We start from the raw sequence: 12,425 nt of genomic DNA, 5'->3' as shown, positions 1-12,425 counted from the left end.
CTTTGAATCACGATCAGACGATCGAGTTAGTCGTACAAAAACTTTATAAATAATAGCCGTCAAAACTCAAGAGAGGGCGTTGTCTCTTTTTATTACGTTGGGTGGATTGACAAAAATGAAACAAAAAATCAAAATGGATTAGACCGACTTTTGTTGGTTCTACTTAACGGATTTCATCGTAGTAATATTATTTCTTCTGTGGATCGTACATGTATACGTTTGGCTTGGATGTATAAGAAAATGCTAGCCAGAACTCAACGCTTATGTTTAATGTTAATGTCTTCAATAGATGCTTGCTGTCTGATCGCTAACCATTAGAAGTAGCAATCTATAGGACTTAGGATTAAAGTTTTCGAAAGATTATAAGATCCATAATTATGCACAGCAGTAATTATTATGGGGTAGTGGTTTTTACAAAATGTCTTATTTCTTTTAGGGCTAAGCCGGAAATAACTCGGATATCCCAAATCAAATCAGATGTTCTGTTTGACTCACAGCGGTCCATTTAGCAAAAAACGTTTAATTTACATTTTCGCACATTTTCATCAAATTTTGTAGCGAGATTAAAGTCTAAAAATCACCATCGGGGAACTTTGGCAGTCAGCCACGAATTAAAAAAATATTTTTTTGGTTCGATCCGGTTCGATCTTTCTTGTAAAATAATCTGTGAAGTCTGGAGATTAGATAGGTTTGTTCCAAGTAACTGTAAACACGAACTTTGACAACCCGAGCAACGACAATTTCATCCACAGCAACGTCGCTTACGTGATATTTCATACAAATCGTGCAACGTCGCCTACGCGATTTACACAGAAATATTATTGAGGTTATGGTTCTGTGGATGAAATTTGACAATTCATATCGCCTTGGAACAAACCTATTACCATATCGACACTTTTTATGTAAAAAGTCGATATATGTGACGTGGACTGAAACTGACGAAATTTTCAAAGATCGATCTGGCGGCAGCACAAAATTAAAGTTTGAAAGTTTTTTTTCTTCCATAAAATGATCAGATGGACCGGCTGAGTGGATTTCTGGCTGAGCCTTAAAAGAAATAAAACATTTTGTAAAAACCGCTACACCCTAGTTCCACTAGAGTCTATGTTAGAAAAAATAGTCGTGGAAAAATCTGAAACCTCTGACGACATGGCTTTCTACCTTTTTATTTATTTAATCAAATGATTTTCGTCACTAGATAGAACTTAAAATTAAGAATTACGCTTAGGGTTTCCCATAAATATAAAGGTCCAGCCAATCATCTCAAAATTCGCTTAATATACCGGATTATAATTAAATGAAGCATAATAATCACTCTGGCGTCTCTTCAGATATCGAATAAATCTTTCGCCTTTTACTAAAGATTTCCGTGGAAAAATTCGTTTCGTGAGTTTTTGAAGCTGTATTCAAGATACACATATTCAGATACTGGTTATATGTCCTGCCACATAACCGTTTCGAGAAGAATGCTTCGAGCATACGCTAGCTGACTTAGAAAAATTCTTCCGATGCCTTGTGAACTGTCATTCTGGATAAGTTCCTAATGGCGAGTGGAAGGTTACCGTGATTTAAGTGATGTCCGGGAAAGAAACAAAGGTGGTAGACTTCACTCCTTGTAGAAAACGGTTTTTCAGGATTTTTCTGCTATTTTGCTCTGGGTGACGCCGTGGAAGGCGGTTCCATGGATAAGTTTTATCGTGAAGCCAGTTAGAATATTTTTCGGCAAATTAGTTTTATTTGTTACCACCCTAGACCATGATCGATGAAGTAAAACAAGGAACATCTGTAGACCGAGTAATTTTATTTCAATTAATAATTTTTGTGACTTATTTTTCCATTAATTTAGCAAAGTACAAATATATTTTAGCAAGGGGACTTATTCGAATGTCATTAAATTGATTGGTAATTGCTTTTTGGTATTGCCTAGTTGAGTCTTATCCGATTTGTCTTGTCCCAATGATTCTAACCACAACGATGTCATGTTCGCTGAACCCGTACGGAACTTGTAGACGGTGCCAAGTGACGTATTAATCAATTGAAATGTATTCATTTGCTGTGAATTGTCCATCAATTGTGCCGACCATCCATCCAACGAGCTTACTTTACACGGTTCACGCTTAAAATCAGATCGTTCTGTACCCTTGAATGATTTTGGTGCAAAATAAACCAACGAATTTGCCCAGATCTGCAACCAATATCGTTGCCATGATGCTACCGCTGGTTTTCGACCGTCCTTCAGCATGGTCTTCCGACGGACACATCCTTGGAATCCGACGGGAGTTGATAGAGAGTGATCGCCGCTAGCTTGATGAATCGTAAATCCGTCCGCAGGTCCGGCAGCACCCGCTCCGCACTTATCTTCGATAACCGAATCGTCTAACAAATGTCTTGACTGATGAAGCGGATTATCGTAGCTTTCGATTGCGCCGACTTGTGAGTGATTTTTGCCAAAAATGCTACACTTGCACCGGGTTATCGGCACTGAGGATCCCGCAGCAGGAGAACAATGACATTTTTTATGAAAGTTTCTGGGTAGACTAATGCTCCGAAAATTGGAGCCAAGAGAGCGACTTTTCCGGTGGCACGGAATAAACTTTGCAGCAGTGGTCGCTGACAGTCGTACAGATCCTGATAATTTCACCGGCGATAGGTTCAATGAAGCTAAAGATGACGGATCCAGATAGCTGTTGTGCTGTGGTGCAACCACCGATTCTTTGGAACTGCAAGATGATGATGATGGAACTGTTTGAGGTTCCAATTTCAGAGATTTCTTGTATTGATCGTCTTCAAAAATGTTCTGCAACTCTTCGATGTATCGAACTGATTGAAGATATTTCTGTGTCGTTGGGATGTTCGGTATGTGAGTGTAATTCGATCCCTGATAACTGGAAATGACTCGCAAAATGTTGTTCATTTGAGTGCGACGCTGCTCTGATTCAAGGCCACAGCCAGATGTGTACGGATGTGCCAAATCAATGTACACCAGATCGGTCAAAAACAGACCCAAATACGGTATGCACGGTAGCTTCAGAGATTCCAAATATTTTCGCAGATTTGCCCAATTATCCTTTTCGTTGAATATATCGGCAAGGCGATCGAACGTTTGCTTATCTTTTTTGGACAGACATGTCCACGTTTTGCTGAGTCGGAAAATGCTGGCTGTTTGCATTGCTGAGACAATTGCGAACAGTGAATGGAGATTGTTGAATTCGAACAACTTTTTGGCGACCTTGATGAAATGAGCAATAATTTCTGCTCGATGCTTTGGTGTACTTCCGCTGAGTATTTCCTGTACCGTCCAGAAGCTGTAATTGATAAGAACAAAAATAATTTATCAAAAAATGTGTCACAGTCAAGCATAAGAATTTTACATGTTCCGCCTACGAGACTAATCGACACTACATTGTTTGCATTTTTTGTGTGCTCTAGAAAATCGAATTTATCAACGTCGATTCAACGGAATTGCCTTCAATATCTATTCTGAAAATAAACTCAAACTCAGTCTATCTTTGGGCTGAATAAAAACTTTCAATTTTCCAAAAAAACAACAACGTCAATCAAGCCAGACTGTGTAAACAATTATTCATCAGCTGTGATGCTGAATATCATATTTCATAACGAGACATGTGTAAGAGGGAAATCATCATAGCTATTTATTAATGAATTAATTTTAAGCGATAAGCCATATGCATCGAAACGTGTAACGTATACTCCAAATGTTCGATCGTACGACGTAGTGTCGATGATTCGATTGTCTACGCAAATGTAAAATTTAGAGGAAAAATGTCTTTACCTCGTGTGATTGAATCTTTTGGTGAAGGCGACGATATTCGGTGCGACCACATGTTTGTTCTTTTTCGTCCAGGCACAACTGGTCAACTCATCTGGTTGAATTGCAGCGAATTCCGGAAAGTCCAGCAACGTAATCTGTCCTGCCAGCTCTTCAGCCGATACTCGCAGAGCACTGAGTATAATCGAATCTAGGCCGTTGATCGTTGCATTAATGGGTAAACTTTGGGTTTTATTCGGTGGTACTGAGTCAGTCATAGAGTCGTTGTAGTAGCTTCCATTCGCTGAATGCACTGTGCCCACAAATTGCGCTCCATCCGAATTTTTCCTTTTGCTCTTGATGTCATTCGGTTTTGCATAGTTCTGATGTTTGGTGTCGGCGATCAGTGGTAGGCCAGGTCCACATGATGAAGTTTCGCTGCTTGGCGACGGTGTTTCGTCAATGAGGTTGTGACAGAGCTGATCTTCGGAGATTTCGACAAATCGAAGACTGTCCGACGAGAAATCACGAGGAATTTCAGAGTACCGCATCATGGCAATGAATGCATTGTTGAACTCATTTCCCATACAAAAAGAAATATTCGCCAGGTGCAGTTCGATAAAACACTCCAACAAAAAGCCAGGTGCGAAAACGATGTTGTTGTTGTTGTTTTTTCAGTAGTTTGTGTTCAATAACAACTCACTTTATGCTGTTACACTGCGTGGCAATTGGACGAAACGAGCAACTGAATTGATAAATTTTCTTTGTTCAACTCACAAGATCTTATCAAAGATTGTTCATTTTGCAATCAATTTAAATTTTCAAAAATAATCACAATTCTTATGTGTGGGTGGAATTTGGGTGGCCACTGTAGTTTACGTTTCACTAAATTTCGTCGTAAAGCACTTGATGTGTTTGCGTGCTAAGTCAAACTCAAAATACTGATAATGTCGATACCAATAATTCACTGCACATTAATTAGACCATAAATAGCTAAATCTAATTAATTTCATTATGTAAATATTTGATCGAACAAACTGATGTGTGTAGTGTAGATTACTGAATGAAATGGAGTAGATAAAAAAAAAACGCTGACAGCTGACGAGCAGTTATGCCAACTTCAGAAACAAAAAAATTCCTTAGTTTCTTTTGCAAGGTATGTAGTGGTGTATTGAAAGGTTGTGATGGTGATGGTTGCGATGAAAAACTGACTTATCGTCAGATACAATGAAAAACATGAATCTACATTTTAGTCCAGGGGCTTGTGTCAGAAAAAAGGCTCCGCTTGCGTTTAGATTTCCGATTTTTTTATATCCCATGTTATTTGTAATGAAAAACTGTGTACAGTTTGTTCAAAAATGAAATGCACAGTTTTTAGTATTTCGAGACATTTCAAAATTACAATCTGTCAGATAGTAAAGGATGCGTTTAATTAACCGGCGCATTAACAGATTTGAAATTTGAATGGTTTTTTCCACAGCTACAGATTTTTGCATGTTAAGTTTCTTACATTTTTTGCAAATAGCATTTTAATAGTAGGAAACTTAGATTTCGTCAGAAGAATTTGCGAACGGAAATATGTAAATTTATTTTTAGTCTGAGTATTGTTCTACATCTATAATTTCTCTTAGATCGTGTCTTTATTCAAAGAAATCGATGGTGTGTACAGCGGCTAACTGTTCAACTTCAATTAGCAGCAAAAAATCATCACGGAAAAAAATTCAATTATTCGAAGCAAATTTGAAAATTTGGTTCGAATATTTAAATATTTGTCACAAATATTTCAAATATTTATGAGAAATAAATTCAAAATTATTTGTGACAAATATTTTAAATTATTTGTCACAATTTTTTTAAAATATTTATGACAAATAATTTTGAATTTATTTCTAATAAATAATTTAAATATTTGTTGCAAATTTATAAAATATGTGTCACAAATAATTTAAATATTTGTCACAATAAATTTGGAATTTATTTGTCACAAATATTTAAAATATTTATAACAAATAATTTAAAATATTTATAACAAATAATTTAAAATATTTATAACAAATAATTTAAAATTATTTTATATTTTATATATTTGTCACAAATAAATTGCGAATTTATTTGTTACAAATATTTACATATTTGTGCCAAATATTTATATATTTGTAGAAAATAATTGTTGACAATTTTTTTCCCTGATGCTTATTCGTGTTTCCAATATCGTCACTTCAAGTGCTTGTAAAAAATTTGCTAAATGTATGAAGCAGACGGTCTTTTTACAGATTTGAGTATTCAAAGACCATCGATTTGTTTGAATAGAAACACGATCTAAGAGAAATCATAGATGTAGAACAATACTCAGACTAAAAATAAATTTACACTTTTCCGTCCGCGAATTCTTCCTACGAAATCTAAGTTTCCTACTATTAAAATGCTATCTGCAAAAAATGTAAGAAACTTAACATGCAAAAATATGTAGCTGTGGAAAAAATCATTCAAATTTCAAATCTTTTAATGCGCCGGGTAATTAAACGCATCCTTTACTATCTGACAGATTGCAATTTTGAAATGTCTCGAAATACTAAAAACTGTGCATTTCATTTTTGAACAAACTGTAACTAATTTTTTTTCTGTGAAATGGCAATCGATTTTCCGGCAGGAAAAGCCATTTGTATTAAAAACTTAATAGTAGATTATGATACCGGAGAATATTTTCAGCGTTATACACTCGTGTATATTACACAAAGTACGAGTGCAACGAGTATTTGTGTAATATACAAGAGAGTATTACGCGTGAAATATTCTCCGGTATCATATTTTCTTTTATTGTATTGCGGAAACGACCAACTTGTCGACATATTAATGTAGGATATATTTACCTAGATAAATAATAATGACGTCATATCAATGGAATAATTGAGAGAAATAATGTTTGGTATAATACTCTGAAAAACAGTGTTTAATGTCGATATATAGCAATGCAATAAAGGAATATATCGTGATGCAAATGACTTTTTCGAAATTTTACTTTTGTGTTAATTAGAGTGATTCAATTCTGAAAAATAACGTAAAAACATAGCACTGACAGTGCGTTGGTAATATATATTATGCACCTGTTGCCAAGATTGGTATTTTGACGTGTAGGACATTATTGCCCTAGCCGAAGGCGTGGGTCATAATGCCTACACGTCAAAATAACAGTCTGGCAATAGGTGCATATCATATTTTATCTGTCGAGAACAGATATATCGAGATAAACAAAAACTCCCTAGAGGGATAAGCTCGAGATTATCGTTCTAGACAGATAATAGTATTTTACTGCTATGTGAGACAAATCGAGAATTACTTATTATGTACATATTAGGGTGTAGCGTTTTGTAGTCTTTTTTTTAATTTTTTTATCTACCTAGGTGAAATAATAGCAGTGAAAAAGTGCTATTATTTCGCCGTCGGTAGATAAAATAGCGTATTCACCTCTGTCCACATGTTTATTTAGACACTTGGGGAGTTATTGCATGGGCCGAAGGCGACATGTGGACAGAGGTGAATAATCTACTATTAAGGCCTGCGGGTAGGCTCGATGTAGAATAGTCCACTGATCACGAAAATATCAAAAAAAAAATAAAGTTCGAAGCTTGGTCACAGAGCCATAGTGAGAGCTGTTCTGCCGCTTGTGTTGAAACGAATTTGTTGAGTGTAAGGTAACTGATTGAAAGTTGACCTATTTTGGAACTATGTCACATGGAACCACTTTTATTTTAAAGATTTATCTTTTGTTTACTTAATTAATATAAATTTTATTAATTATTGCCGATTTCGTCTAACAAAGTTAATGAATTAACTAAAATGCAGAGTTGACCTATATGAATCGTGAGTGGTCCTGTTTCACATTTAAACACATTGAATCGTGAGTTGTCCTATCTATACAAAAGTCATAGGACATATCACGATTTATTGAATGTTGAGTTGACCGATAATTTTTTCTCCATACAAATTTACACGGACAACTTAAGATCACTTTTCCACTAGGTCAACTTTAAATCGTAGAGACTGTGACTTCAATTTGGCATACTTTAATATATATTATGCACCTGTTGCCATGATTGATATTTTGACGTGTGGGACATTATTGCCCTAGCCGAAGGCGTGGGCCATAATGCCTACACGTCAAAATAACAGTTGGCAATAGGTGCATATCATATTTTATCTGTCGAGAATAGATATATCGAGATAAACAAAAACTCCCTAGAGGGATAAGCTCGAGATTATCGTTCTAGACAGATAAAATTTAAAAAAAATCGACTCACCGATGAAAAATTACAAAAAGTGTTCCCGACCATCACTTTTCCAGAAATTTTTTGGAGTTAAAGCTTTATAAAATCTGTGACTAGGAAGCAAAATAGTCGTGTCGTAGCTCATTTTAAAGGGAATTTCAAGGGTTGCAGATTCATTGACCTTCCAATGTGTTGAAAATGGTACGAGAAAAACCAAAAATTTTTATTTTTCACAGAATTTGCAAAAAGCGGTTCCAAATTGTTCTTAGCATTGTTGGCGTGAACAATGTTGCAATTGAGCCAGTTTTACCTTCATATACTGGTTTGTTGCTAAAAAAACTTGTCAATGCCGTGGTTTCTGTGTTAAAATCGTTTTAATATTTGCACAACATGAATTGTAATAAATTAACAGTCATTTCCTGATGATCCACATTCTTCCCGGTTCTAGAACCTATGTGTTTAGTGGATTTACATCGGATTTTTTGGATTGTTTTCTAGTACTCTGTTTAATTTTTACACAAAATATTGGTCAATCTCTAGATTCAGAATCATGGAGATCTTTCCCAAATTCGAATTGATTTATTTTTTGGTATGACTTCTTTGTATTGAGTAGTGAATCTAATTGACGTCCATCCATTTTGTGTACCACCTGAACCCAACCAAGGGGTAGTCCATGGATTATCGTTATAAGAAAGACTGAGCGATGCCTGTTGTGTCTGGTCTACATTAGTTCTTGCAACTGAAGTTATCCTCGGCGACATATCATTTTGTATTCCACAGTTAAAGCATTTCGAACTACCACCTACTGCTCTAAAAAATAAGCCTGCATATCGTGACGTAATTTCTAACCAAGTAACTGTGGGCCATAACTGATTTGGTTCAGGCATGTCGGGGTACTGCACGTAGGTGTAATAAATTGGAACTGTAAGCGAAATTCTGTTAAATTTGTCTGAGTCTGATAATAACATTTTCTTACCTGGATTTTTTTCCATTCGTGTCGTATTGGATTTCAACTGTGTCGTATCGGTTTTCAACTGTATCGTATCGGATTTCAGCTGTATCGTATCAGTTTGCAACTGAACAATTTGGGCCTGTATATAAGGCAATGACCATAAGGGCGATTCAGACTCGTTGGGTGGATGGGAATAAATTGAATAATCGTCAATGAGGCAAATACCATTTCGATACATGCGTAATCTAGTTGGTGCAGCAAAATTAAAGTAAGTCTCACGTTCGATATCTCTGAGGACATCAAATTTTATAGCAACGAAAATTCCTTCCGAATCAAACTCTTCTCTAGTTTCCAGTATGGTTCTGAACGCAATCATCGGTTCATCAGCTAAGTTAGGAAACTCCACTGTATAGAAAAATGCATAAACGTTTTTGTTCAAATTCATTGACATAAATTCATTAATGCTGGTGCTCTTATCCAGTACCTTAACTTCGAGATCAAATAGGAGCTTTATGAATTTGAATTCTGTTTGCATGGATAAAAATTGATCGAAATCAATATTGTATGGGGACAGGTCATGGATGTATGCTTCATTTAGAATGTTAATAATTTGGTTTACAGTTTCATTTCCTGATTTAACAAGAATTAAATGCTCCGATAATCGACGCTTTAATTCAATCTGATAAATTTGGTAGCTGTTCTCAAACATATTCACTTTGTCCATTTTGTCTTTACTAATGTAGTTTTGGAAATTATTCGCCTCGATCGATAAATCTTTAATTTTGAGTCCAATAATGTCAATTTCCTCAAACAATTTTACGCAGGAATTAATAGTGGATTCATCAATAGACGCCACCAAAGAGTTCATTTCAGCTTCGAGGCTGAGCAACTGCCTATATACCGATATGGGTAGCAGATGGTACGCCAATGCTTTTCCCTTGCCATCATTACCTTGTGTCAGTAATTTTGGTACTGATTTCATCATAACAATTGCTTCAACAAGAGTTGTTGGCAGTTCAGTCGGCAAAACATCTCCGTATAACTCGAAACTGAACTGACTAAACTGCTTCAACTCCTGCTCATCAATGCTTACTTCACCATTTACACTAATTGATCCCACTAGCATTTCAAGTTTGCCACCAAGACTACCTTGCACAGTTTGTTTGTCTTTATTCTCCGAATTATAGTCCTCAACAGAAACGATCACATTACCTCCCCATTCGATACCGACTACCACATGAGTAGCGTCAATTTTCTTTAGTATATCCTGATTAATAAATTTTCTCCCAGCTTCACCACTAATCTCAATTTTTTCAAATTGAGTAGTCACAAAATTAGCTACAGAAACTTTTGCACTTCTGGTACTTTGCTGTTTGTCACTAAAAAATTTGCCTGACCCACTCACTTCAATTAGGCCAAATAACACACTAAGCTTGAATCCAGCTTGAACGTTCAAATTTTGTAGTTTTTCGTTTAGAGTATTCAATTTCAAATATTTGAGGTTCGAATATTTGTTATCTGTTGACTGAATAAGCGATGAGTAATTGCCATCGATCAACGACATGCGAAAGAATTGGTCAGTTCGAGCGTCGTATAGTTCACCCAATGTAGCTACCCGGCCCACTGCTGCCAATATAATTGGATCTACATTGATCTGAAAATACAAAATTTGAACAATGAAATATGATATCGATTCATCCAAAAAACATTACCTGTCTCTGTAAGGATTCGCCCAATTTTGAGTACAGAGCCAGTTCCTTTGATGATGATATGGTTATAACACAACAGAACAAAATTACAGACAATTTCATTTTTTTTATTGATTCGCGTTACTGCTGAACGTGAGCTGAGCAGGTTATTAAGTGAATTGTTTTAATATCTTCGGTTTTATATGGTTAATGTTATCATTAGAAGTACTATTTCCGGTCCATCGCAGAAGATGATCTCTTGTGCTTTTATTGCAAAGATTAACAGAACAATGACTTTATTGATTATTAAAATTCGTAAATACGGTAGATATCATTCCATTTATCATAAATAAATAATCTACGGAGAAATTTGGTTTTTTGAAATTAGGTCGTTGCAAATGTTTTCAAAAGAGCCATTGAAAAGCAGATTTCACGACAGATACAAGCAGATTTCAACAAATGATAAATATAAAAGTCTTTGCTCAAAATTGCTTAAATAGTAGAATTTTTCGCATTACCGCATTAGTTCTAGTTTTCGTCATGGTTTCCCTAAAAAGTCGCTTATTTGTGAGCTATGAGTGTTTTAAGTTCGAGCTATGTCAGCCATAACTCGGGATATACGGCAGATAGAAACCTCGTGTAAAAGACAAGGTTATAGAGTTTTAGATTCTAGTCGATGCGTGTTTCATGTTATCCCTAAAAAGTCGCTTATTTGGGAGCTATGAGCGTTTTAAGCGCGTCAAATTTTTAAATTTCGTCAAATTTTCGATTTTCGTCAAATTTTTGATTTTCATCAAATTTTAGATTTTTATCAACTTTTTGATTTTCGTCAAATTTTCGATTTTCGTCAAATATTCGTTTTTCGTAAAATGAAAGCTGGAAGGTTCAGATCAAAGAAAAAGTTATACAGTTTTGTAAGAAGAATATTTTCGTTCAAACTGCACAATATTATCTGCGACCAAATTCTAAAAAATCACAACTTACAAAAGATCACAACTTATCGCCCAAAACCACTTACAGTGGAGGTGTGACGCAAGTCCTGTTATCCACTTACAAAAAATATCAGTCGGTGTAGGTGACGCTTACAGATTCGAGACGCAAAACGTTATGCGTCACAAATGGCAGCTGATGAGGAAAGTAAGGGAAAGTTTTATAAACAAAAATTTTATCCGAATAATTTTAGGAAGAAAATTATAACAAAAAAATGCGTCACAAGCGGCAGATGTTGAGGAAGGAAAATTTTTATAATTGTAAAATATGTTTATTTAAAGAATGGAATTCAAGCGGAAGAAAGCCGAATCATCTGGAATATTAGGATATTTAGATGGTTTAACCGACTACTTAATTACACCTGAAAGTATACTACTAAGTCATCCGCGGACCCATGGTGTTGAGTTGGTTTTGTCGTCGTTTTTGTGCTTTTTTGGATTGACACTGCCTTGATGAGTAGTATAAGTTATTACAATTTATTAGTTGTAAATTTTAAATTAAGTAGGCCCCACCTCTTGGTGGACTAAATTTTCTCAATAGATTTTTGTAGTTGTAACAAAAATATCATAGATTGTGATGCGAGTTTTTGTGATGACACAAAATATTTATGAAAAGATCGATTGTTTACTGGCTGCGCCACTATTGTGAGCAGTCTTTTTTGTCGCAATTAAAATTATAAAATTGAAGAAGAAAAATGGCTTACTTCATCTTCTAAACAAATCTAAACAAAGTATTTTCGTATCAGGCTATAACAATTTGGT

At 35.3% G+C, this 12,425-nt stretch overlaps 2 protein-coding genes and 1 pseudogene across 2 annotated transcripts; 1 reads left to right on the top strand and 2 right to left on the bottom strand.

Annotated features, from left to right (window-relative positions):
• Positions 1 to 1,311: 1,311 nt before the first annotated feature.
• LOC119080185 lies at positions 1,312 to 1,419 on the top strand (annotated as a pseudogene).
• A 362-nt stretch (positions 1,420 to 1,781) lies between these two features.
• Positions 1,782 to 4,883, bottom strand: LOC119076276 (ras-specific guanine nucleotide-releasing factor RalGPS1). The gene is made up of 2 exons (XM_037182942.1): positions 3,794 to 4,883; positions 1,782 to 3,305 (listed from the first exon to the last, which is right to left on the bottom strand). Exons 1-2 carry the CDS (start codon positions 4,354 to 4,356, stop codon positions 1,877 to 1,879), a joined length of 1,992 nt encoding a protein of 663 aa, XP_037038837.1. The 5' UTR covers positions 4,357 to 4,883; the 3' UTR covers positions 1,782 to 1,876.
• Positions 4,884 to 8,582: 3,699 nt separating this feature from the next.
• On the bottom strand, positions 8,583 to 10,851 carry LOC119080039 (neoverrucotoxin subunit beta-like). The gene is made up of 3 exons (XM_037188242.1): positions 10,699 to 10,851; positions 9,011 to 10,640; positions 8,583 to 8,956 (listed from the first exon to the last, which is right to left on the bottom strand). Exons 1-3 carry the CDS (start codon positions 10,795 to 10,797, stop codon positions 8,583 to 8,585), a joined length of 2,103 nt encoding a protein of 700 aa, XP_037044137.1. The 5' UTR covers positions 10,798 to 10,851.
• Positions 10,852 to 12,425: the final 1,574 nt, after the last annotated feature.

Source organism: Bradysia coprophila, chromosome III (genome assembly GCF_014529535.1).
Source record: "Bradysia coprophila strain Holo2 chromosome III, BU_Bcop_v1, whole genome shotgun sequence".
Classification (NCBI taxonomy): Eukaryota; Metazoa; Arthropoda; class Insecta; order Diptera; family Sciaridae; genus Bradysia; species Bradysia coprophila.
This window is presented reverse-complemented; position numbering and strand designations above follow the sequence as displayed.

Excerpts from the sequence above, each read along its gene's own strand:
- LOC119076276 (XM_037182942.1), bottom strand. The coding sequence starts at position 4,356 with ATGGGAAATGAGTTCAACAATGCATTCATTGCCATGATGCGGTACTCT. Across the intron at positions 3,306-3,793 it reads AAAAGATTCAATCACACGAG|CTTCTGGACGGTACAGGAAA; the intron begins GTAAAGACATTT and ends TATCAATTACAG.
- LOC119080039 (XM_037188242.1), bottom strand. The coding sequence starts at position 10,797 with ATGAAATTGTCTGTAATTTTGTTCTGTTGTGTTATAACCATATCATCA. Across the intron at positions 10,641-10,698 it reads GCGAATCCTTACAGAGACAG|ATCAATGTAGATCCAATTAT; the intron begins GTAATGTTTTTT and ends TTGTATTTTCAG. Across the intron at positions 8,957-9,010 it reads ACGAATGGAAAAAAATCCAG|TTCCAATTTATTACACCTAC; the intron begins GTAAGAAAATGT and ends TTTCGCTTACAG.